The 26,571-nt window shown below is 48.4% G+C and overlaps 1 protein-coding gene across 1 annotated transcript in view; it reads left to right on the forward strand.

Annotated features, from left to right (window-relative positions):
- Positions 1–490: 490 nt before the first annotated feature.
- Positions 491–26,571, forward strand: part of LOC135913961 (uncharacterized) — a 57,102-nt gene continuing 31,021 nt past the window's right edge. The window contains exons 1-2 of the mRNA XM_065446673.2: positions 491–1,182; positions 15,332–15,761. Coding sequence (XP_065302745.1) covers positions 1,123–1,182; positions 15,332–15,761 — 490 coding nt within the window. The 5' untranslated portion in view covers positions 491–1,122. The remainder of the gene's footprint in view (positions 1,183–15,331; positions 15,762–26,571) is intronic.

The raw sequence follows: 26,571 nt of genomic DNA on the forward strand, positions 1-26,571 counted from the left end.
TACAACGGATCTATGTTAGGAGTTGATATGTTGATGTTTCTTAAGAAAGAAAATGGTGGGTATCGTATCGGATACAAATAACGCGCTAGTATCCTGTATCTGAATTTTCGCAGAGGTAACCAAAAGCGTGTTCCATATAGAAGCCGGAAATATATGTGAATGATAAACGAAAATACACATGATGGGGACGTAACCTAAACTGCTCCCGTTTGCAACTGCTGTTCTACTGCTCTTTTGCCTTCACCGCAAACAGCAATCTGCTATGGGTGACCTTTCGTGTCTCCATCTGTCGGCGTCTTTGGAAGGCTGCACCGCTTTCATAACGCGGCCTCCAAAACTGCCGGCGACAAACATATGCGTCCGCGGCGGCAGGTTTTGTGGCAATCTCGGAGGCAGCGGTGTAGCCGATCGGACGGGGTCGTGTGGAGTGGGAGGGTCTGTAACGCCCTCGCGCGCAGAGAAGGAGGGCAGGTTCACAACTCCCCGACGTAAACAGCAACAGGCGTGGCGGCGTCCGGAGCGTACAGACTCGCACCGTGGCCGGTCGCGCAGTCGCATCTGCTCGAGTGCATCTGTTCGCTGCCCGGAAGATGGCGCGCGTCCAGCCGATGCTCGGTGATCGTCTGCCGGCTGCTGTTGCCGCCTCCGCGTCAACGGATGCCTCCTGCTGCTCGTGCTCCCGCTGACTGACTCTTCGCTGGACCGATTCCTGATGCGGAACGGAGGGCGCGTACGCGGTGATCATCATCGTGCCCCGCTGGGTGCCAGACAACGGGATAACGCGCCGTCTTCACTCTCTCTCTCTCTCCAGTTGACTTTCGGACTCTGCAAAGCGCGGCTTCTTATCTGGCTCGTATGTAGTCGTCGTCTGCTTGGTGCTCGTGCACACTACACCGTTAGCCATGCACAACCACTGCCAAGTTTCGTCGTCTTCGCTTCGGGAACGACGTCGTCTGTGCCCGCTGCCGAAACGATTCGGCACTTTGACGACGTGAGGCCGTCACTTTGAGCTGCTGGCGAGTCGATCACGCTCAGTTTTCTGACTCTGCTCGATTTTCGAGCCAAGTGCACCCGCTGCGCGCTTTGGCATTCTTGCTCGTCGAACCTAGAGGGAAGCCGAAGATGTCGACGAAAGTGTCACCGTCGCTGCTGCTGCTTCTCGCAACTATCGTTGTTTCAGTGGTGAGTTTACTCTAATTTTTATAAATTATGCTCAAACGTTTTTCCAATATTCATCATCGACATGATCGGTACGAATTTCGTGTTTCACAAAAAAAAAGGACAATTTCCTTATTTTGTTCACGTTTAAGCAGTGACAGTACCGATTTGTACTCGCAGTTTTGGTCGTAAGTTCACGTCTTCGCTCAAAAAAAAAGTCCGAGTTTGCCTGCAGCATTTCCCACCTTGCATTTATACGAAAAACATAATAATAATCAGATATGCGTTAGATTTTTTTCCTAGTGATGTCTGTACCGGTAGATTGTGTGATTACTTATCCGACTCGCTCTGGCATTGCTAGCGCTCATTTTGCTGTAGGCAGCCTAGATTTATCCCAAGTTGTTGGATGCCGAATTGCGTAGCAGCAGAAGCTCGTGCTGCAAAGTATAGTCGTCATATACACCTACTCTTTATCATCTAGAACCTGCACAACACAGCAAAACGTTATGTGATTCAGTCGATTATTCTTGCTGAATATTTCCTGCGGAAGGCTTTTCCTCATGATAAATCGCGAAAATTTGCGAACCACCGTATAAATTGTTTTCTCATTACTTGCGTAACGTGTCACGTGGACCCATGTTGCGTCTTCGGTTCAATATATTGCGCCTAAATACACGTCATGCATGCACACAGTAGCGTATGCGGTCGGCCAAATTCCAAGAAGGTATTCTTTTTATGTATGGAAGAGAATTCGTAAATGCCGTCAGTGAAGTTTAATTACATTGTCCGTAATTCTCGAGAACTGACGCAGTTCTCGCGTGGTGGCGCCCACATGCAGGACACGCCAGACACAGAATGGAGAAGCGCTGAAGGGCCTTCCACAGGAAAACTTCTTTATAAACGCAAGCTCGCAGAACACAGCTTCCGAGCTCTCGATTTCTCGACTGCTACGACATTTCCAGTCATGCGTCCTTTACTATACTTTATTTTGTCAAGTGTTTCGTTCGCTTAGCAATACTTACGAGCCCCTTCGTAAAGCTGAGTCTGTGTAAGAAAATTAAACGTTTGTGAAAACTTGCACAACACCTGGCATAGAATCTTAAAACGATACGTCGTGATACTCACGAAGAAACGACATCATGCTCGCCCCACATAGAGTCTGCGAGCGCTAAGGGTGAGCAAACTTGAGCGAAGATGCAGTCCATCTCTCCTATAGGATCATTTTTGGGGGAAATCTGACCTAGAGGATGCGATCACTTTTCGTCATGATGGGAGTGGTTATTGATGTTAAATTCCAATTCATTACTTCTCTTTAGTTGGCTGAAGTATATACAGAATATCTTTAGCGCCATAGCCGATTGTTTGTAGATGGTCTAACTACATAGTACTTTTATTTGTGCAAGTAAGAACAAAATGATTCACAAGGACTAAAACGGCAATCCTTTTGCGCTTCTTTTGTACTGATTGCTTGCCGTGCTTATTAAAGTTGAGTACGTCAACTTTAAAATTATGTTTCGAGCCTACCTTTTTAGCCAAAGTTTGTGCCACGTTGAAATCGGGAAACATCTTCTAATCAATAGAGGCCTGGAGAATAGGCAAAACAGGATACGGTGTATTGCCGCATTCTTTCATAGAATAACCGAATCTTTCGAGTTTGCTAACAACTGCGGTGCAGTATTGGAGAAGCGATTTTTTTTAGCTTCTTGCTGAAAACGTCCCATTCGCAAGCCACCGTACACCCAAACCTAGTAGACCACAGAGCTGGTTTTGTGCCATTCATGAGGCAAAAGGTAAATTATATTATTAGAACCCGTAGACATAAAGCAGACTACATATCACCAACCAAACAAAGGAGGCAAACTAATTAATTGTTCGCCTCTTAAATATAGTGCGCGAGCCCTGCTAGAAGCAGTGGTATACGTGGAGAGTTGATTTCGCGAAATAGTGCGCCATCAAACACGCCCCAAAAATTAACTGTTGGTCTTCACTGCCTTCTTTAATCAAGATGCCCTTTAACTCATTGATGCACTAAAGTAACTGGAATGCCCATGTATTTTGTCCCACACTTTGGGAAGCGATATCTCGCAACCGGCGTCATACTGGAAAGTAATTTCAAGTGGATACATATATAGCAAACTGACCAATTACAATCTGTAAATTGCAATATGTGCCGCAAGATAATGAATTAGGAAGTTAATAAGTAACGTTCTTAATTCGACGAATATGTGTTTCGATTTCGCGGGATAGTAATGACCACCTCTTCGAATAATCCAGCTCAAGGACAAAAATTATGTTGTCTGCCACAGGCAATTTTTAAAACTTCTGTAAAACTTGATCCACTCTCCCACTTCTCCCCTGTATAGCTATCGAGAAGTGTGTGTGTGTGTGTGTGTGCGTGTGTGTGTGTGTGTGTGTGTGTGTGTGTGTGTGTGTGTGTGTGTGTGTGTGTGTGTTAGAGAGAGAGAATTTATTTGAAGGAAGGTTATCGACAGAGGTGATATCTACAAAAAGAAGTTAAACATTGTACTACCACAAAGCCACGCCTGACGTTCCGACATACTTAATAGCGATAATTATGCCACAGCAATTGATTGCAAGCCTCAGTAGCTTACAGAATCGAACTTATACCCAACTCAATTTATGTACAGAGAAGGTTACGCAACTTTGTATACATATTAGAAACCACAAGTCCTGACGCTCACTATCCACAAGTAACTTCACAAAGGGCGCAAAACGCACGCACACACACACGCGCGCGCGCACTCACAATTTCAACGTCATAAAGAAGATGAGAAGTGTTTGTTTAACAAAAACGTTATCAGAAACAGAGCCACACATGTCCTAATACACTAAGTGAAGAATACTATCTGATTCCCAATGTTTTCCGTCTGTCTTCCGTCGCACAGGATTTGTGTTAGCGTGACATCCTTCGCGGGTCTCTCGAAATCAAGCCTGCTTGTATCAGCTCCTCTTTTTGACGTTCGTTCTCCGTGCTTGGTCTACCGGCCGTCCTATCTTTTGTGTCTACAAGTGCAAATGCAGTGTATTATAGGGCGTGGCGGACGAGGCGACGTAGTAGATTGAAACTTTGCACGAAGTGATGCATAGATAGTGTTAAATTCCTTAAAGCATGCCTATAGAAATTCCGGAAGCCTGTCATTATTTACAAATGGTTCAAGAACTTTGAAGCGTGGTTGGGATGAGTCTGATGTGAACCTGCAATGAAGTCGCAGCTCTGGACATCCCGGAAGGCTTCTTTCGCTAATGTGATTCGAAGAATCCTCAAAGACAGAACAGCGGAAGCACTAAGGGGAAGCTTTTCAGGTATTGAATACACCATCGACGTTGGTACTATTCATGATATAGCGAAATATGGGTGCCTGTAATCTAGTTACCAAATTAGTAAGGAACTTCGCATAGCGTTTGATAAAAATTTGCGCGCCTCTGTAGGTTCGCCCTCATGTTATACAGCTCTCGATTTACGTCTCCTAACACTTCGCGTAGCTATCCTGAAGCATTTTCTTTTTTCTTTTTTTCTTTAAATATGTGCTTGTACAGGACCGCTAGGCATAGACGATACAACCACTTAAAACCTTGTTTTGCGTCTTCGCGTCACCGAGAATACCTCGTCCTCGTCGCTATTTTCGCTCTCCTGCTGCTGCTTATCCTGACTCTAGTCTTTGGGTCTTCGGCCGAAAGAAAGCACTATTAGCATACAGTGAGCTAGATAGAGAAAGAGAAAAATAGAGACTCGCTTCGGACCCGCTCTCTCGACGTCTGTCTACCGTACACTCAGTTGACCTCCTCATCATATCGACGGAGCCTCACCGACAAGCGGGGCGTTAAACTCTCCATCGATCAGCGCTCCTGTCAACACGGTTCTTGAAAAGCGCTCCACTTTTCCTCATCCCTGTACCCAACCTTCCCCCACCCCACCCCCACTGCCACTCCTCCTTCCCCTGCCTCACACACGCTGGCTCCCCACACACACAAGCCCCGATGCAGAGCGTATGCACGTGGGTGATGCTTGCTCAAAGAAAAGCCCTATTCTTTCGAAGGGAACGGAGCAGCGCGAAAGATGGGACGTGTGATAGTCTACACATCTGCGAAAGAAATGCCTCTTCGTTCCAGTTAAGATCGCCTGGAACTGTCAGACGCACGTTTTCGGGAAACTGTTAATTGAAGTTCCAATGTACTTCGCAGCACCTTTTAAGGATCGCGCATGTCCAGAGTGGTGCTAGTCTTATGATTTCTGCTTGACAGACATGACTTCAGTGCTCGTCGGCTTCAATTTCGCAATTGCAACACGTATCCTAAAGGTAGTAGAGTAAAAGCCAATGATCAAATTTTGGTTATTTAGCAAAATTAGCTGGAACGTTAAATTGCTGCTAATGTCCGCCTACCCACGTTGCGTATCTGCAGGCGCCTGATTATGACAGTTTTTTTTTTTTTGCTGTTTCACATAAAACGAAACACCTCGTACACTTCAATTCGACCCTAGTCGCCATGTAATACGTGATCTAACATGACGCCTAGCATCGAAGTAATTCATGGTTCACTCCAATCCTTCTTTCGTTCTTGTTCACTCGCTACTCGCGGTGGCTGAACGATCGTGGCATTGTGCTGCTGGGAGCCCAAGGTCGCCAGTTCGATTCCCCGTTGCAACAGCCGCATTTAAAGAAGCCCAGGTGGTTGAAATGTATCCCGGAACCCTGCACTATTACATCTACACTAACCAAAGTGCTGCGTTGCAACATTAAACCCTATCACTCTTTAAATCAATCAATAAATCGATCAATCCTTTTTTGTTTTAATGAGTAGAAGCAGTCAGCGCGCCGATCTTCGCGGCCATATACGCAGCAAGCAGTCCGGTATAGTTGTAGTTTTGCCGCCAGCTGCTACGGGACGCTCATCTGGCCGTTTGTCCACGCGCACTTGACCAGACAGGCCGCTCGTTAATCTGGAAATCCTGAAAGTCCAACATCTTTTGAAACTCGCCGGCAGGCAAGGTGATTTTAGGACCGAGCAAAGCGCGATCACAGAAGTAACTCAGTCCCTCAGTCTTGCTGGGTATATATATATATATATATATATATATATATATATATATATATATATATATATATATATATATATATATATATATACAGGCGCTCGTGTTCCGTCTCTGTCCCTCGGAGGTTGTAACTCCGGTTCCAACGAGACACGGCGGCAAAATGGACACCAACATCCGCAGTTTTCCATCCTTATCTAATCTCATTGTGCGTCACCCATTTCGTTCTCGTTGTGCGCATGTGTGTGCACGCGCAGCCTAGCGGCGTGCTTATCGAGAGTCCGCAGTGCAGTTTGCCGACCCTCGGAAGAAGAGGTGAGAATAAGTGGAAGGACGAGACGTGCGCAGCCTCGTTCTGTTTTTTCGAAGAAGCAGTGTAGTATACCGAAAGCGTCAGCCAGTAAACGCACCCACTCACTGCGCCTATATACCCTGCGTCGGTCCTCGTTAGATTAGATAACGCGAGGACTTCGGCAAACGCGTTTCCTTTTCATTCACGTCCGTGTGAAGCGCCATCCGCTGCGCACTGTCTGGCCACAGCCTTCAGACGTTCCCGGAAGAGGGCCACTTAGAGCAGCGCCTAAATCAATTTGGAGTGGCGTGCTATTCTATCGCAACTCAGTTTTCACTGATCGGGAGGGTAATTGATGGATGACATGGAAGAAACTGGAGACCAGCCATCTATTTGCTTAATTTTATGGTCGAACCTCAGCAACCTCACCTAAACATCAGTGTGACGTCACCGACCTCAACGTATCTTCGCGTATTCGGGCCGTATTGATGAGCGAGCAGTTATAAAAACTTGCTAAGCATTTTGTTCGTTTACAATGTGCAATGTAGTTTAAGGATGAATATTTAAGTTGACCTGAGTAGATTTTGCTTGGTGTGATGCCACGCGATAAACTTCCGCAATGTAAATCGAACCTGAACCTTTTATTTTTCTTGTGTCTTTTTTTCGCCAAGGGATTTTGATCTTCTCCGCGATTGCAGATTAAGTGTGTTACCTAACGCCAATGTGGTGAGTATGGTTAGGGATGAGGGTGTCGCTAGTATATTTCTTGCCATTTCACCCTATATAGCATTGCCCCAACCAAACTTATCCGGTGCCAGCTATTTTCATATCCTTGTCACCTTCAATCAACACAATATAAAGAGAGATATATGTTCAGCTACATTTCTACATTGTCAGATGATATTGATAATTAAACTTGCGGAATACCAAATAACTGCCAATCCTAACCAGGAACGGGAGCTTGGTAAGCCAGAAGGAACCATTTAACCCAAATACTGGTGGCGACACCACGTTGAGATTACTGCATAAGGTTGCCGTGATGCGAGGTATTTTTGATAGGGTCCTCTGGACGCTGTTTGAAGAACGATGCTTCGGCATGTTGCAATGTCTGGCAATGTCTCCATGAAAACATAACCCCGAAAGCTTGCGATTTTCGTTTTATTTCTTTTTGTACATTTCACATGGCCGTCGACGTCCTTTCAGGATATAAGTGTACAACCTTCTTTTGCAAGGATACACAACTGCTAAGGCAGTCTGTAGATACTCATCGCAAACGAAATCCACGAGGGACACCGATACAGGACTAGCGGTTCTCCTGTGCTGCCTTTCATTGTGCGTCTGTGTGTTTCATACTTAAGTTAGGTACACTCGCTCACAAAATATTGCGGGGCACGCGAGCGCGTGGCGGAACGATCCTCCTCCCCTGCTAGCGGGAAACCCTGGTGTCGAGACCGACGCCTGAACGCATGCGCGTCCCTCCGAGACGGCAAGCGAGCATGTTTCCGCGCTTCTTCCCTGCGCGCCGGCGATATACGAATGTAGCCGCGAGGTAGCTCTCTTGCGATTGGCGCTGTGGCGGCTTCGACGGGCACAACTATGTGAAGCGTGTTTAGAAGCGTGAGCTTCCGCGCGCTGCTGCGGCCGCTTTTTGTCCAGTCATAATCGCTGACGCATAGGTGGTGAAAGCAACAAGTCGTCTTTTTTTCTACGCTGCACCCTTTCGTGGCCAATCTTCGTCGTTTATTTCTTGTTACGAACGGGACGTTCTCCTGCAGAAGAGCGTGGCAGGAAAGGCGCTCCATGGAAGGAGACAGGCGAGACGAAAATGAGCTCTTGATTTCTGTTGTATAAACGAAGTTTTGCCCGTCGAAGCCGCCACAGCGCCAAACGCAAGAAGGGCACCTCGCGGCTGCATTTGGATATCGCCGGCGCGCAAAGAGGAAGCGCGGAAACATGCGCGCTTGCAGTTTTGGGGGGACGCGCATGCGTGCAGGCGCCGGTCTCGACACCAGGGGTTCCCCGCTAGTAGGGGAGGAGGGTCGTTTCGCCACGCGCTCGCGCGCCCCGCAATATTTTGTGAGCAAGTGTACGTATCTGAGCAACGCTCTCACGCCGCTGCGATGGCTCGTACAGGAGGAGTTTGTTTCCAAAATGGCGTGCTAAGATTTCGGGCAACGCGGTTATGTTCAGGCACGTCCGTTATCTCCAGGCTTAGGGGCAGCGAAAATACGACGCACATATATGTACATATATATACTCAGATGTCCTTGCGAAGAAGGGAACCGTCTTCCCGGCGTCGAGGGGCAACGGAACCCGCCCGAGCCGGCTCGCAGCTTCTCACGGAAACCGCGATAGGCCGCGATGTGTTTCGCACGTGAGCGCCTCGTCGGAATTCTCACCGCATCTTTTCTTCCCGTCTCCGTTTTTATCGGACGCCGCACCGGCCCCTGCCGGCGTCGCACAATAACTGTCCTTGGGCGATTTGCCAGGCGAAAAAGAAAGTGTTACTGTCGGCGAGCTAATAGGAAAAAACATCGCCGCATCTTATCGCCGACCTCCCGCAGTGTTTGTCGGATCGCTTCGCTCGACAGTGCTCTACATTGCACTTCGGGCGCAATCGGCCATGCTGCGAATAAACGGGGCCTGCTTCACTGCCAGCGGTCCATATAGCGTCAGCGAGCAATCTGCAGTGCCCATATAACGCGCAGGGCTCCAGTGGCGGACTCGCCGTTATGGCGGCCCTCGAAACTATCCCATCCGTTTTGCGGACAGCATATTTACGAGCGCCGAGCTTCTTTTGATGTATGCAGCATCCCACATATGTACAAGGCGTCTGCTATACTCAAACCGCAAACAACGGAACCAACGGCAAGCAGTGTGTGCTACGATAGGTACATACTATAGTGCGCGTGGGTGTGTGTGCGCTGGAGCTATAGCGCCGCAGTTTGTGTGTTTTTGTGTACGTTCATGTGTTTACGTTTGCCTTCGCATGTGTGTTTGTGCTCGTACGTCTGTTTGTATGTGTGTTGTTCTGTACCTGTGTGCTTGTCTGTGTGCGGACGCTTGTGCTTGTGCGTTCGAGGCATATAGGGAGCGCATTCACTTAAATCGTCCAGAATAGCGAACTTCCGCGATAGACGTCGTGTTAAGGGTAATCAGCGAATTGACCTCCTACAAACGGAATTTGCCTCAATGTTGCAGTCTTGTCGCTCGAAAAATTCTCTGCTCAGCTGGCGAGTCATCAGGAGGGGGGAGGGGGGCTTCGAGGTTTGTTAGTGATAAACAAGCACTAATGTTTTGATGCATTGGATGCGCTTGTTACTCATTTTGTCTATAGTCGATGGTACAGGCAAGCCAGAAGGATAAATTCATTTAGACGTGCGCTACCGTTGCAAACGTGAACATGGGCACAAAAGCTTTCACCACTGGTCACAATAAAAGCAGCTGTGCCATAGCGCTTCGTCAGTGAAGGCCGGCTCTTCATTTTGGAAATCTAACTAAAGTCAACGGTATTTTATAACTTGAACGGAAATATTTTACACCTATGTATACAGATCCCCAACTCACATCTCAATCCGGGAGCGTACCGATTCCGAAGCATATTTGCGCTCTCAACGCCAGGCCGATTGTTTTAGACAATTCATTTGAAACACTTGCTTCGCTCGCCGCCGTTGACAGGGTTACTAACTTTATATTTGGCTTCAATTGTGCTGCGTTGCTACCAGCTCTTCTAAGTTGAATATGCTTACTTAGCCTGTCTAGCCTCAGCAGTAGGAAAGCGGCACATTATTGTGTTGGCTCGAGGAAAATCACACGAATGATTTTACAGAGCATGGCTGGTTCCACACTCCATTTTTCCATCTCCCACCTTTTTTTTCGAACCTTCTTTCATTATTGGTGTTTTTACACTTCTGCCATTGGCCTTCCCCACTTAGGCAAATAATGTGACTCTAATGATAATTCTTAGAAATAGGTGGTCTATTCATTCATTCATTTCATTTCATTTCATAGTGCAGTCTATTCTTGACAGTAATGGTTGTTTTCGCAGTGAAGAACAATGTACCTACCGGCAGCTTGTCAATCAGACATAACCGACTCCAAAACCAATTCGTCTCCTACCAGCTACTGGGGGACTATTTTGTACGTTGTGAATATATCCGCCATATTGTCGAATTCGCCATCTTGGCTGCTCGCATGGGGCCAAAGGGCGACTATATGACCTCTCTGATTGGCTTGTAATGCCGCCATTGCCGAATTTGACAATTATGGCCTAATATAACAATGTTCAGAATATCACCCCTGATCCGATCAGACCTGTTCATACAGTACGTGCCTCGTGAATCAGGCTATCCGACTTCGGCTGGAAGGTGTTTGTCACTGAATAAGAGCGCAGAGAGAGAACACAAAGAGCCCCAATCGCGAACGTTCACGGACTTGTATAGCAAGGTCTACAACAAGAGACACTTCTGACGGCCGCTGATAGAGCGTCCCAGGCGCACCTTTACCTGAAATACAGATATACGCGTGCCCCCACCGCCCTCTTCACCCTCCCCGTTGCGAAACCTGTTTACGACACACCTTGCGAAAACAAAATAAAAGGGGGATCCGCGATGGCAGTTGCGTCCGGCGCCCTGTTTTATCAACAACAGCCGCTCTGGGCAGTGACTTATCCCTCTCCTTCCGCGAGCGACGCCAGCCAGAGAGCGCATGACCAGATACGCTTTGGTCGCATTCGGGACGCCGACTCTTCGAAGCGTCTTTCTCCGGTGGTCGGTCGGTCCTAATACTTTCCGTGACAGGTTATCTTCTAGCCCGGCAGTCTACTAGGCGCCACGTCGGTGAGTAACGCTCTGCCGCGAAGATAGGGTCGCGCTCCCTCTCCACGAGAGACCAGCGTGGCGCAGTTGGCGGCCGTTCCTCTCTCGAAGAGTTATACGAGGGCCGATCAACCTCTCCGTCGCGCTGCATACAAGCACTTACCAGCTTCCCGGTTGCCTTTATGACGGCTGCTTATGGGACTTTGGGATTGCTCCGCGACAATGCTCGCAGCCGTACGACAGGCTATCGCTCGGCACTCTATGTCAAGGTCTTTTTCAGCCTAGTCATCTTGCGGGAATACGCACGATGATTATAGGCTGAAAACGACCTTGACGTACAGTGCTGCATGGAGTGTTGGTGACACATGGCCTATAGTGTGCGATAGTGTAGGGTCGTGCAGGCGCGCATTACAACTCGCAGACGTGATGGGGCAAAAAAAATAATTATAAACTTGTACGATAATACCGAGCTCGAAAGAAATTCCTAATTAGGGTGAAGTAATATATTGAATGCATTGCGACAGCTGCAACGTTATGATGTAGAAAAGCAGTAGCATGGATACCATGCGGCTGCATGATGATCTTGTTGAGAATAGCGCCGACAGGTGGCATTCCGTGAAACGTGTACGTAACGCATTCATTAGGGCAATTTATTTATTCATATATTAATATAAATTAATTAATATTTACTTACACAAACACAGTGATTCAAAACGAGGCTAAGGAACATGCAGTCAAAACAGGTAGCTTAACTATAGACTTAGCTTGGTTGACTGCCCTAAGCTCGGAGAAAATATTAACGCGGAATATAATGTGTAGCCATGGAGATAATAAATTTCCAGGCTTATTTGGATTCGACTGGCGCTTTGCATAATTATTGGAGGAATCGACGACAGGCTTCATTCGTATGCAGTAGAAATAAATTAGCGTGACGGAATATGGCGTATCATATAGTCCAACGTCCACACGAACTGCCTTTGATTTCAGTACGGAGGATCCAATGTTATAAAAGATTTAAAAGAAAAGGGACACCGTGGTGGGTGGAAGTCACTACGGCATTCCGCTACTTAGCACCAGGTCGTCGGTGCGATTGCCGGACGCGGCGGGCGGGGGCGAAATGCTAAAGCTGTCGTGCGTTTAGATTAAGGTTTCCGCTAAGAAGAACTCTAGCTGGTCAGAAACAATCCGGAGCTCTCCACTACCCCGAGTGTCGCTTTTTTCACGTTACACACCGTAAATAATAATAAATAAACAATCATGATAATAAAGTACGCGCTAAAAGCAAGTTGTCCTGCCTCGATGGCGCAAGGCAAACCATTTTCTTGCCACACGGATATCCGGCCGGCAGGAGAGAGATGCAGCACAAACGAAAACTGCAGGTAGCATCATTATATATATATATATATATATATATATATATGGTCTGTCTATCACGAAGCCGTACAGCCAAGCTGAAGTCCAAACACTTAGTACCAGCGTGCGGAAGAGAACAGGTTCTATATGAAAGTTGCGCAACGTTTCGTACATCCGCTCTCGATGTCTGCACCCACCGGAGCCTCACTTCGCGGCGCTACTCAGGATTTTTTTTTGTTGTTGTTGCTTCACCACGACCGTGTATACGTAACGCCACATCTAGATCCTCAACCAAGTTTCGAGCATGCAGACTTGTTGAAAAGCCACGCATCATTTTCCCTCTCGCGCTTTTATTTTTTCTTCTTCCTCGCAACGGAAGAGGAGGATGAGCTAGGCTGGCGCTCTAAAGAATCCCTCACAAAGGCGCGAGCCAACCTGCTGCCCCCTGATACTACGTAACCTCCTGTCAGCGCAGCGCGGGTGCCTTGCCTCGGCGGCGACGTGCTTCGCGGAGCGTGAAAGTGTACTTGGCGCCGGTTCTGTCGCTCGAGATCGTAAAGAACGCGGTCGCTAGCTGTACCTATATTTCAAGCGGCGACGCCATAAATGCTAATCTTGTTCGCGTTTGCTCGCAACGGCTGTTACGTGCATTTATGCTTGCTATTATTGTCCTCCCCCTCCCCCCCCCTTCCCAAGGGGGTCTGTGGTTCTTCAGGGAAAGCCGAGAATTTGTCGCAGAGTTGCGAGTCGCAAAAATGTAAGGCGGGAAAGCCGTCTTGGGCTGAGGGTAATCTCTAGCGAATGTGGGCGTGGTAAGCCGCGGAGCGTTGAATTTAACACGTTCTTCGTGTTCTGCGACGACCTGCCGTTGACAAGTGCCTGACTGTGCCTCTAACAAATGCGCATCCATGAGCACCAGCTCGCCGCCTGGCATGCCAGCGCACCGACCCGCATGTCTCTAGACGTGCTGTTTTAGGCCTCGGGTGTCTTTTTACTTTTGAAACCGGCCCTGCATATAGACCAAGGTAGCGCAATTTCAGTAAAACAGTGTGCGATGCATTCGTGTGCGATGCAAACGAAACACGAAACAGTGTGCGATGCAAACAGCATTCATGTTGTTACGTACGTAACAGCATGAATGCTGTTTTCGGAACTGAGTTGTTGTGTTGGATGATCATGCTTATCATTCGCATACTTTGCATTAACTAGATGTTCTTATTTCTCAGAAATACAAAAAAGATGGGTCAATGGCCGTTACTCCTCCTCGATGCGCAATGGACGTTTCCGTGCATTGAGAATGATCTACTACACCCTTTCATTTAGAGATTCGTGGCTTCTCTGTGAGCGCGGCTATCCAAATTTAATCTGTCTACCACACGTTACTTGCGCGCGGGTTGACCCAGCAAGGCACAGTGCGGATCACATTGGATTACATCCCAGAAGCTGCGCATTCCGCTCTACGCTAAGCCCAATGTCGATGCTTAAGGCCTGTTCATATTTGATATATTCATATGAAAATCCTCGACAAAGAACACTGACGTTGGACATAGTTTTCTTCCACAGTATGTATAGAAGCTATTCTGGAAAATAAAACATAAATGAATACAACGTTTCTGCGCATATGCACAAACTTGGAGAAGCGTATGTCGAAATGTGGGCTGTTCTTACCGAAAGAAAAGACACAAAAAAACATATTTGTGTTGCTCAATCCACGTCACTGTTATGTGTACAACCATACAAAATTCCTACTTTTGTCAGCATTTGTATGATGTGTGCGGAAGGCTTTAAAATTTTATTTGGCGCGATTTGTTCATTTACGATCTTAGGGGTGATTATCCAGACGAAATCTGGTGTCGGCCGCTGCTGTGAACTGTCACCAGCAAAAATATTCTTTCTAGTACTCTTGTTTTTACAGAGCCTCTCCGTCTCCACTGAGACACCCTGTATGAAACAGGAGACACACAATACCACGCGGCAACTGATGCGACGCCCGGTGCTTCAAGCGGTAAACGCATATGCGTTCAAACCAGTCGGTTATAATCGGAGCACGCGACGGAAGAGGTGCGCTCCAGCTGTCTAAACCTGCCTTGAGCAGTTGGGAACTTCTTTGATACTTCTTTGAAACTTATTTAGAAAGTTGTTTGAAGCTTGTGCGAAAGTTATTAGCGGCATGTCTGAAATACAGTTGAAAGAAGTTTGAAAGTAGTTTCCAAGAACATACAAAGTTTCCGAGAACTCTCAAAATTGTTCAAAAGCTGTTCTAAACTTCTTTGAAACATTTGGAAACTTCTTGGAAATTTGTTGGAACGAAGAGGAAAAGGTGACTTTCTCCAGCCTGTTGGCGGCAACTTTCAAACTGCTCGGTAACTTTTGAAACTTCTTTCATTCTCCTTTAAAAGAAGTTAACATTAACTGGTAACTTCTTCGAAACCTGTTTAATTGTTGTAAGTTCTCAAAGACTTTCTTTTTTTCGAAAATTTGTTGGAACCATTGAAACTTCTTGAAAGGGCCGTATGTTCGGGTGACCACCGGCAGTTTTTCTTTTCTTTTTATCGTACATCTTTTCTTTTTTACGCACGCGCGTTCTCGCGACTGACGCGTGTCTACAGCGGCGCGTCGTTGTGCTCACGCGTGCGCCATTTTTTTTCCAACGCGCAGCACGCCGGCAGCCACCGGAGGCACGGCCACGGGCTGGGCTGTCGCCGCTGCCCGCCGGGCTCGGCCGTGCTCCGCCCGTGCGGCCACGGCGTGGACACCGAGTGCTCGCCGTGCCGGCCGGCCCAGTTCCAGCCGCACCACTCGTACCGGCGCCACTGCCTGCCGTGCTCGCGGTGCGGCCGCGGCCTGTTCGAGGCGCACCCGTGCAGCCCGACCCGGGACGCCGTGTGCGACTCGTGCCACACGCTCGTGCCGGGCCCGCACTCGGAGGACTATTACGCGAAGTGCGGCAACGACACCATCTACACCGTGTCGGCGCCGACGTCGGACGAGTACGACGGCGACGAGGGCGACCTCTGGGACGGCGGCGACGGCCAGCCGGGAGACGCGATGCTAGTCAGGGACGAGCTCACGCACATGAGGCACGACGGTGAGTGGCCGTCCTATAGTTTCGCTTTTGATGAGCTACGTGCTCGACGACGTTCGCCTTCTGTGGTAAGGGAGTGAATTGGGAAGCATGGGAGGTTAACCAGGTTGACGCAGAAGAAAATGGGAAAAAAATTCCCGGACTTTAAGCCAAAACCACGATCTGATTTTTTAGTAGAAAATGTTTAGGAGATATTGCCACCTTTTGGACACCGGCTAGCCCATGTCACGTAAAAACAGATATATACTGACTATGAAATAACAAGTCTCATAATACCGTAAAGCTTTGATTTGGGCGAGTTGTTTTACAGCTATTAGAAAGGTGAAGCGCGACTGAGGCGGACACGAAGAAACACGAACCACATATCACAAGCGCTGTGATGTGGTTTGTGTTTACTTCTGTCCGCCTCGGTCGCGCTGCTCCTTTTGTATACTTATAATACCGCCATAGGGGGGGAGTCTGGATTATTTTTGATCACTTTGAATGCGCATCCAGTGCACGGCACATGGGCGTTATTTCATTTCGCCGCCATCGAAATGCGGCCGCCATGGACGGGAACGAACCCTCGACCTCGAATTCAGCAGCGCAACGCCTCAAACACTAAGCTAACGCGACGGGCGGCAAGAAAACGAGGAAAAGGAAAAGGGAAATCATGAGCCATTCCACTCTGTGAAATTGGTTGACCAGCGAAGCTGTTTAGCACATGACACGTAGGTGACGCATAATTTTGAACAACGGTGCGAACTCGTTTATTGTCCTGATGGGTGGGCCTCTTGATTAAAGGCACGCACACTCACTTATTTTCTTGATCGCTAGTCATTATGTCACTCGCAATTGCAATCACATTCTTCGATCATGTCAAATCGGTGCACGGACACCGCTGGATGGTCGGTTGGGCATGATCGGTGTGGCATCACAAGGGATATGTCTGCAACAAACACGGAACGCGCAAACCGTTCCGATTCCGGTACCAACACATCCACATTGAAATCACCGACAACGACATCAGGGGTACTGTCATCGCAGCTAATTGACGAGCAGCCACGAACCTTACGGGACTATGAATAATTGCATTTCTTGTTTGCTTTTAAACAGCCAACAGGAGAGGGACTGGCGTCGAATTCAGACGAATACATACCCCAACCTGCACCACCTACACAGAATACACCCCACGAGGTTCACTGACGAGTGCCCGTGGTGCACAGACACACCCACACTAAAGCACATCACATGGGAGTGTCCCAGGAGGCCTCCGCACATAGACAGTCCCATATTACACGAACATCCACTAATGAGGAATAGGCAGTGGGAGGCATGGCTTGCGGACGAGGGTCGGGAGAGCCAGTTGGCTCTTCTGGACCAAGCCCAGCGAGCCGCTCGTGCCAGTGGGGCCCTGGAATAGGGGCTCCAACCATCGTGCCTTGTTTTATTTACATTTAATAAACTTTTACTCTCTCTCTCTTGCTTACGAGGGTATGAGCCATTGCTCACGGGGGTATAAGCCACTGATGATGACAGTTTTAGACATGCTGTTCTGTATGTTGTATGCGTGATTAGAAAGAATTTAAGCACTGTTCGCTTCACTTTGCTCAGTGCTTGTACCCTCTGCCTTACGGGTCTATGAGCCATCGCATTTTTTGCTTGCTTACGGGAGCATGAATGCTTACGAGGGTATGAACCATTGATGATGATAGTTTAAGTTGTCGGAGAAGAGAAATGCACGAAACCCTAGCCATATACACCTTCGCTGTAAAAAGGGAAGGCATAAGGGGAAAGCACAGTGCACATAAAGGTGCTCGCGCTGTTCCTGTCGCTTAAAAAAAAAAAAAAGGTGCAGCTGTGTTCTGTACAGACGAAAGTCTATGGCAAAAATTATGGGCAACGGGTAGCTGTTTTCTATTCTCCGGAGAAAACAACGTCCGATGCTTGCTCTTTTTATCCGTTCGAGGTGACAAGCTTGTTGCCGGGCCACAAATTTCAATTAATCAATACATCCGTTAATCAATCAGCGAATAGCCTACTGCTGTTCAGAGCGCATTCTAGTGGTGGGCCATTTATCCTTCCTATTCCATAGAATAGACCTTCATGCCATCCCTCAATAAATACGTTTTATCATCATCATGCGGGATTACGGGGAATAGCAAAAACTGTGGCAAAGCAAAGAGTTGCAGATAAGTAAACGAAAACCAAGAATAGCGTTGGCTTAAAACTTTCTATAGCAAAGAGGAATAGAAGAATTGATTTGGGAGGAGCGTCAGCGGCGGTGAATTAGGCAATGGCACCTCCTTGGTGCGATTTACAGGCGACGCTACCACCTTTATGGTTTGAAAGACAAGAACTGGTGTTCCATTGTATTCTTCGCCAAGAGCGTCTGAATAAAATAATTGATCGTCTCAAAAGCATGGTTAAGCAGGCTATCTGCCTTTAAGCTCGTGTTTCAGAACTTCTTTTCTGTTTTGAAGCTGCGAATGACTACTGCGAATGCGAAGGAGTCACCGGGCTCACAAAGCGTTCACAAACAAATGAACAAAGACCATTTGAAAGATACACATCCCATAAAACTGACACATATTGCACAGTGGGCTTATTTTTGTTTTATCTGATGTGCGGCGAACGCGGTGAGATAAAGATATGCACGGCTAAGATATGGTGTCGGGAGCCCCTTCAAGAAAGGACGTGGCTACACGAATCTCACGTCACCTCACAACGTTACGTGAAAAAAGAAATAGCAATACAACCGACCGGTACACGACTTCAAGGCCGCGACAATTTCTGTCGCTTGCCACTGAGTGACCCCTCACTGTTGAGGACAGAGCCAGTACTTAGCTCTTACTTAAACATCGGGTGTCGTATAACTACACCAACGCCCCAATCTCCGCCGTTTCAATCCTTTAGGGAACATTCCATGTAAAAGCAAAGAAACACCAGAGTTACCACGGGTACACGACCGTGACGACATCGTAAACACTGCCCACTCGCATTGACCGTTCTTCCGACGGCCTTGCCCGACAAGCACTACTACTGCACAGGCTTGCAAGAGCGGAGGGTGAAGAAAGGAGGGGGTGGCGGGGGGATAAGGGAGGGGTGCCACCAGGCAACAGGTGCTCCCGGCTTGACAGCGTGAAATACAGGGTATATATGTGCTTGTGTGCTAGTCAGCGGGCGCTCGCCGTTCTGGGAAGCGTCGACCTGTCCGCAGATTCTCTCCGAAGGTCAGCTGTCGAAACGAAAAAGCGAGGGGGGGGGGGCAAGGGGGTCGCAGCGAGCAGTGCGAAGGGGGGCGGCGTCACTCGAACTTGGGTTGCATTTTCCCACGCTTGGCTGAACCTCCTTCGTCTTCTTCGAGCGCGTTTGTTTCTTCATGTCACGCTGGCTTCGGGGCCCTATACGCCACTCTCACGACCATTAACTGCTGACGGACGGCATCAGGCGTCTTTCGCGTTCGACCTCCCCGTTTTTTTTTTCTCCTCGTCATGTTGTTTTATTTTCTCGCTCTCTATTTTTCTTTCCCTTTTGTCCAATTAGTGCTATTATAATTCGCGTGCGTCGTGATTGTTGCCCTTCACGCTTGAGCAGGCTTGCCGCCTTTGCAGATGCGCCATTAATCTTGAGATCGAAGCCAAGCGAAGAAAGACGGCGTCGCGAATGTCTATATGCTCTTTGTCCGTCGTTGTCACAAGCGTTTCCCCGTAATATTGCTCGGAAGTGTATGCGCTCGACGCTATCCTCCTGATATACATACAGAGAGAGCGAGAGAAAGAAGTCATAAAGGAAAGGCAGTGAGGTTAACCAGGCTGAGCACGGTAGGCTACCCAGCATAAGCTCTATAAGCTGGACACTCTGAGCTGGACGAGAAAGCAAGTAAGGGTCAGTATTTCCATCTGGCATTTCTCTTTTAAAGGCGATGTCTTTCTTGGTGAATTAACCCCACTTTTTACGTATCATGAATGTTTCTAGTCTTTCTTGCGGCCCGATTTCGGAGATTATGCAGTCTAAATGTGCGCCGATCCCAATGATAGGTCTACAGTAGCGAGAGCACCGGTTCAAGTGGTACCGGTACCAGTGGTAACTGTAGTAATGGAGGTGTTCTTGCATCCTTCCCTCGTCACAGCTACCGTTTTGAGACACTCTCGTTGAGGCGCTGCCCCTCTGATCGAAGACGTTGACGTCATGGTTTGAGACGTTGCGAGCCTCCCAGAATAACCTTTATGGGCAATAAATTTTTTTTACCGACGTCAGCTAAAGGTTCAATTGCCTTCCAACATTTTTTTTCTTTCCTTCTTTTTCTTTCCAGCATGAAGGTGTGCGTGGTTTTCTCGCTTGCTCTCATGAATTCACACAAGTGTTTTATTGAATAAACGTTTGTTTTTCTTTTTTTTTTCTCCCAAGCACTTCTTTTTAATTACAGTTTGTAGAAATACCGCACGTAGCGAACACGCATTCTGACGTCTATCATGCATACTTTAGTTGATAACACATAGAAGGTTCATCAAACGATATAACATCACATGGTCATAACGTGCTAGACAATTCATGTACTCGCAAAAAAAAGGAAAGAAAGGAAAATAAAGGACAACGATTAGCACTCATTCAAGGCGCGTCGCTATAGCGTCATCTTTATTTGGGAATTGCCTTACTTACTCTATATGCGTGGAATGATCAATTTATAGCTTTGTGGGGTTGAACATCCTAAAGCAATGCGTCGGAGAGGCGCCATAGTTGGAGGGCCCCGGATTAACTTTTATCTACTTGGGTGCCTTATACGTGCGCCGTAATCTAAGTGCACAAGCGCCTTTGCATATCGCGCCCGTCGACCTCAACGGCCTCTCGAATAACCCACTGCGCCGTTTCGCTCAGTTTAATATGGTATTTGTTTTTTCTTTTCTTTCTTTCCCTTTCTTTTGGCAACCAAGAGGCTTCTGCAAAGACGAGAGTTCATGAGAGTTCTGCAAAGGGAGAAATTTCCAGCACTTTACATGCTTTACCAACCATGATGACGTCGCATATGCCTATATGTTGAGTGAGACTGCGAGGAAGGATTCATATTTTTTTCAAGTTATTTCTAATGCGTTAGAGGAAATAAAACAACAAAAAGAGAGTCATAACGAGCGGCGAAATTGAAAGCCACCACAGTTAAATGAATTCTGACGTTTTACACGCAAAGAGCACGATTTAATTATCAGACACGCCACAGGGGGGGGGGGGGAGGGGGGATGGCTCCACATCTCTTTTAACCCCCGCTATAGCGGCCTCAAAAATGCTCTGTTGGTGCAGAGCAGTTCACAAGAAAACACTATATAGCTATTTGAAACCATTTGCTTGTGAACTGCTCTGTGCCACGGTACTGTTGAAGTACTATGCTTTTATCCTGGTGCTAGTTATTCCTGCGCTTTGGTTGCTGATGCTGGTTTACAGCGCAGCAAAATGAAGGTGGAGTTTTACAGGAACGAAACATATACAGTGTATATGTCCTTTTGGTGCTCTTTTATGCGAGCGTTTTATGCATCTGTCAAGCATTACATTTCTCGAACGTCATTGCGCAAGAGATAAAAAAAGGGCCAATAAGTGTTCGTAATGTCATGAATGGGGCACTTTGCAGTGACTCCTTGCATTGTTTTCTTCGATTCAAATAAAACTGTTCAGGCCCTGCTACAAGTGACACCTGAGGGTAACCCCGAAAATGCGGGGAACATGGCGCGCCCAAGAAAGGCGGCTCAAATGACGACGGTTTGTTCTCACGTGTAATGCCCTGCTTTTCTTTTTATTGTTGTTGTTCGTTTCGCTTGAGTTGGTGTGTCGCCAGGAGGGCTCGCGTCATTTCGCAACGCGCGCAACCAGAGTGCCTCTAAGCTTGGTCCGATTACGCAAGACTCGCGAGCACCTTCGCACCCGTACAAACAGTATAAGGCAGCAACAGTAATGCACGTTTTACGCCTCGCAGGCACGCCGAAGGTAAATGCGCGCTTTTATCTTTGTGACCCTCCCCGCGCACAGCGTTGGCGTAAGGTCGCGACTCTCCGAGAACGCAATCCCACACACATGCGTGTTTGTTTCGCGCTGGCAGGGGCGGTTGTGAAACCGCGAAAGGGTGTCTCTGAAGCTGCACGCGCATTGCTGTCGGCGCCCTCGTTTACATACTCCCGTTTTACGAGTAAAACGGGGTGCCCGTGCAAGTCCTCCTTGTCAGCCGTGGGCTCTCGTATACGAAACCGTCCTGCACAGCCACACGTGGCTGTGCAGCGTTGTTTGCGCAGCCGTCCTCGCGGACGCGTAAACTTACCGCGTGAGCAGCCGGATCGAAGCAGCTGCGGTGACGTGCGATGTTGGCGGGTGCCAGCGGCGGAGACGCTTTCGGCGACGCCTCCCGTGTGGCTGCCTCCTGGGAGCAGGTGTCCTCCGACGTACCGTACCGAGAAATCGGGCCCGCTGGTTGTTGCCTTGAGGATGGCGGCAGTATAGCAAAGCAAGCGCCCGCTGGCATCCGGCAAAAAACCACGCCTGTAACGCGCTGTTGTTTTCACAGCGCCGCGATGGCTTTTGCTCTTACAGCCTTCTCGGAGCCGTTACTTGCGCGTACGCTTCGCAGGAGGCACAAAAGCTGGCTTGTTAATTTTGGTCTCGTGGTTGCTTCAAATGAGCGACTTGCGTATAATCGCAATCGCAAGCTGCATGTAGTTGCGCCATGGCAAATATATATATATATATATATATATATATATATATATATATATATATATATATATATATATATATATATATATATATATATATATTCGATACTTATGTACTAGTGGGCTAGTTCGTGAGTCATAATATTGATGAATCAGCGCACTTGAAATAGGCACGTTAACGCACACATGAAAAAGGGCATACAGACTTGCAGCGCAGCGCCGGTAATGTTCATTTTCATGTATGCGTGAACGCATCTATTTCAAGTGCGCTGCTTTCTTAATGTCATATATATATATATATATATATATATATATATATATATATATATATATATATATATATATATATATATATATATATATATATATATATATATATATATATATATATATATATATTCTTGCTTGTAAGCCCCCTCCCCCTGATTTCCATTCAAATTAAGATACAATTGCGTATTAGAAATTCCATTGTAAATGTTATTGTCTGCTTAGTTTATTTTTATTTTTTAACCATATACTTATTGCGCCAGGCCTACTTTAAGCCTCCTTTCTGGCGCTGACTTATAGAAAGCATCAATACACACCCCGTCTAGATCCCCTGCACTAGTGTGTCTCGTGACCCAGATTCTGCTTTAAGACGTTAGGCCCATCGCCTAGACAAATAAGTGAGCTGGAGCTCGCGCTGTCGCGCCAGCGCCGACATCCCTATAAGGCGCGTCTTCATTTGCGGAAAGGCCAGACCCTTGTTTTGCGGTTTCCACATCACGTTTACATCCGTCTACCAGGTGCGCGCGCCGCGAGCGTCTTCGCGACTCTTTTTCACCGACCTTGCGCAACCGCGGCGTGCTTCCTCGCGATTGACGTGCAGCGCGCGCGCGTGTACGCCAGATGTCTACACACCGCGTGAGGGTCGTCCATGCACACGCCCCGCAGCCATCCTTGGCGTAGTTATATCGCTGCGGAATCAATAAAACTCCCCAAGGAGACCCGAGCGACCACGGTGCCTCTCATTCGTACAGTCGCGGTTGCTCAACGACGACCAAGACGCGGCGGCGTAGCACGCACGGTGGCAGCAGCTGCAGCACTATATACGCGCACGTTGTGTGTGTATACGTCCGAGAAGACCGCAGTGGACACGAAGCGATCGCGGGTGTTTTTTTCACGGCCACCGCGATGGACAGCTGTTGGCCTGAGAGCCGTGGGCATTGCGTGAGCCCCACGGCGTTCTCCTCCCCCCCCCCCCCCCCCGCCTTCTCACTTCGGCGCCGCGCGAACCCCGAAAATGCTTTATCGTCCCCGAGCCTGCATCGCCCTCTCTCTCCGTGAGTGCCCTCCCTCAAGTTGTGCCGTCCGGCAGACCAGCCGGACGGACGGCCGGCCGCGTGCATCTGCGGTCTCGGGCACCTTGTCTCGCTGGCTGGCTCACTCCAGACGCGGCGGGTGACCCCAAAAGGGCGCCGGCGATAGCGGCGGCGACCGCGCTGCTCGTGCTGCAGCTCGCTCTGTTTGCGTTGCGCGCACAACGAACGGCTCGCGATATGCCCCCCCTCCTCCACCCTCCGGCCTTCGAGGGACGGCCTGTAGCCTGTTTTTCCCTCCTTGCTCTGCACGCGGTTTGAACTGGTTTTGCATGCACGCAACTGGCTCCTATAAATTTTGCGGGCGCGCAACGCGCTCCTCGGTCGGGACTGTGACGCCGAGAGGGACGATCGTCTCGGTAGCCGGAAGGACGGTTTCGGCTGATCGGCCTGCGGGATCGCCTTCTTCTTTCCGGCGTTTTTCTGATATTTTCCAAGTCTGGAGGCCGCTTCCTGAAAGCGTTTCTTGCCGTGTCACGGTAAAAGATGTTATCTCTGCACTTTCGACAACGCTATTTGGTGTGTATTTAGGAAGAAGAACCATTCTGTAATCTGCTGTCTGGGGAAAGAATGGAAGAAAGAGAGGCTCAGAAACGCGAAACGTTATTACTTATCTCAATGATTCCCTTCATTTGCAGACGCCGTCAATGCGGGCAACTGCATGTTGTCCGGTGACTGAAAGCGCGAGACAAGTGCACCTACGGCTTAATGCAAATCAGCCTGTTTTGTTCACTCACCCTCGTTCGTGTCCCTGCCTTGAGAAAACACATTCGCTAATTCGCAGGAACGTATGTTGGGGCATTCGTTCCAACGACAAAATGCAGTCTAAATCATGCACTCGGCAAGGAAGCTCTAGACGCGTGTTCACAAAAACATTCTTGCGCTAGAACTCTTCGTAAGAGCCGGTTCCAGCTGATCGCGACGTTTGACGTATCGTTAGCGAAGGTGACCATGCAACGGTCTGCAATGGTCACAAATGGAAATCTTTGGGAATGCGTCCCTGGAATTTTCCCCTGCAGGGGGAGGTTTCTCGAATCTTCTTTCTCACTTCTCACCGCGTTTTGCGGGCTGAAAGCTGAATGGCGTGGCATGCTTGACGGCGGGGCCTTGACAGCGGCCCTCGAAATGCCTCTGAAGTTCGGTCTGGCCCCAGGCACCCTTATCGCGGCTCTCTCCGCGTCAGTTTCCAGTGCTGTATACACTTCATACCAGCAAGAGCAGCGAACGCAGATGGCGTCCCAAATGGAGACCAAAGGTCAACAACTCCGGTTAGCGACTGCGGCTGGCTAAACAAGCTCATAAGGGCGCCACTGCGCATGCGTGCGGTGTCGTAAGAGACAGCACCATGGGCGTGCACTATGGGGGCGAGCACACATCCGCTATGATTCATGCCTTGCAAAAGTACGCTTTTTGATGGTATATCTCAGGTTTCGCAAAGAAATCTTCAAACAAACTTCTTAAAATAAAAATCTGATAGAGCCGCATATCTTTACCTATATATATATATACACACAGTGCTACACAAAACGATATACAGTGTATGCATGGTATTAGCAATGTCGCTGGTAATCCGCTCTATGATTATTACTTTTATTAATCACGTAAACGTATACAAATACAAAAGCGGGCTAGCAATTGAGGAACACCTCTCCCACCCACTTGAACCGGACCGAAAAAAAAAGAAGAGAACAAGGAGAAGTCCAAAAGGAGGAAAAATAGAGAAGAAGGTGCACCACAGCATTACAGGCGAGAGTCTCTTCACGGGGGTTGACAGGAATCCTAGCACAGCTTTGCGAGCCGCGTACAGAGTTGAAACGCAGCCTTTCGGAAACGAGTTACCGTTAATTGCAGTTCGAGCAGGATTAGCAGCACGGACCTGGCGGAGCAGCTCTGGGCCGTCCATCGAGCCCACGATGCGGCCAGGGAGTTACAACTCCCGGTCCCAACATGGAGTAGCCCGCTCTATGGGACCTTGCGTCCCGTAGCTCGCAGAACTTTTCATTAAAGTTATTCAATCCAATCCAATGTTCTTGGAACTTGCTCAGGCAGCCCACACAGCGCCAACAAGTACTCAGGCTTTTGGCTGCAATGCCCACAAGCCCGGCACGAAGGGCTCTGCGCATGTCCTTGTCGGTGTATAAGATGGTCTACTTTGCAGACCTAATGCGTAAGTTGAGCAACAGAGACCTAATGCGGCGAGTTAAATCTCGACGAGTGATTATCGCAGCGTACGATTCCTTGGCTACACGTTCATCCGGATGTGAACATTGCACGTGGCGCCGTGGACGGCAGTCTAACATCGGAGAATACACTTTAACTATTATTTGTGAAGCCAACATTGCCCGCTGACGTCGCCAGAGCATTGCGCTTCCTGGGATATATACAAATGTGTGATAGTATCCGCTGAAACAGAAGCTGACACGAGAAGCTGACGTTTCCAGACTTCGCGGTACGTACTGTTAAGAATGGCGAGCTACAAGGCAAAATTGCCACTCAATTACGACAAGGGGGCAAGATGCGCATTCCGCACCCTCTCCGTCACTGCAGCTAGGAGGCGTTCGCTGTTAAGAATGGCGAGCTGCAGGGCAGGATTGCCACCCAATTACGACAAGGGGGCAAGACGCGCATTCCGCACCCTCTCCGTCACTGCAGCTAGGAGGCGTTCGAAGAAGCGGCCTTTGTGCTGAAAACCGCCACCTTCCACCAGCCCCATCGACATTGTGACGGGACGAGTTCGGTGTGTGAACAATGGTTTCGGAGTTCCCCAACGTGGACCTGATATGA

This window comes from Dermacentor albipictus, chromosome 3, assembly GCF_038994185.2.
Source record: "Dermacentor albipictus isolate Rhodes 1998 colony chromosome 3, USDA_Dalb.pri_finalv2, whole genome shotgun sequence".
Classification (NCBI taxonomy): domain Eukaryota; kingdom Metazoa; phylum Arthropoda; class Arachnida; order Ixodida; family Ixodidae; genus Dermacentor; species Dermacentor albipictus.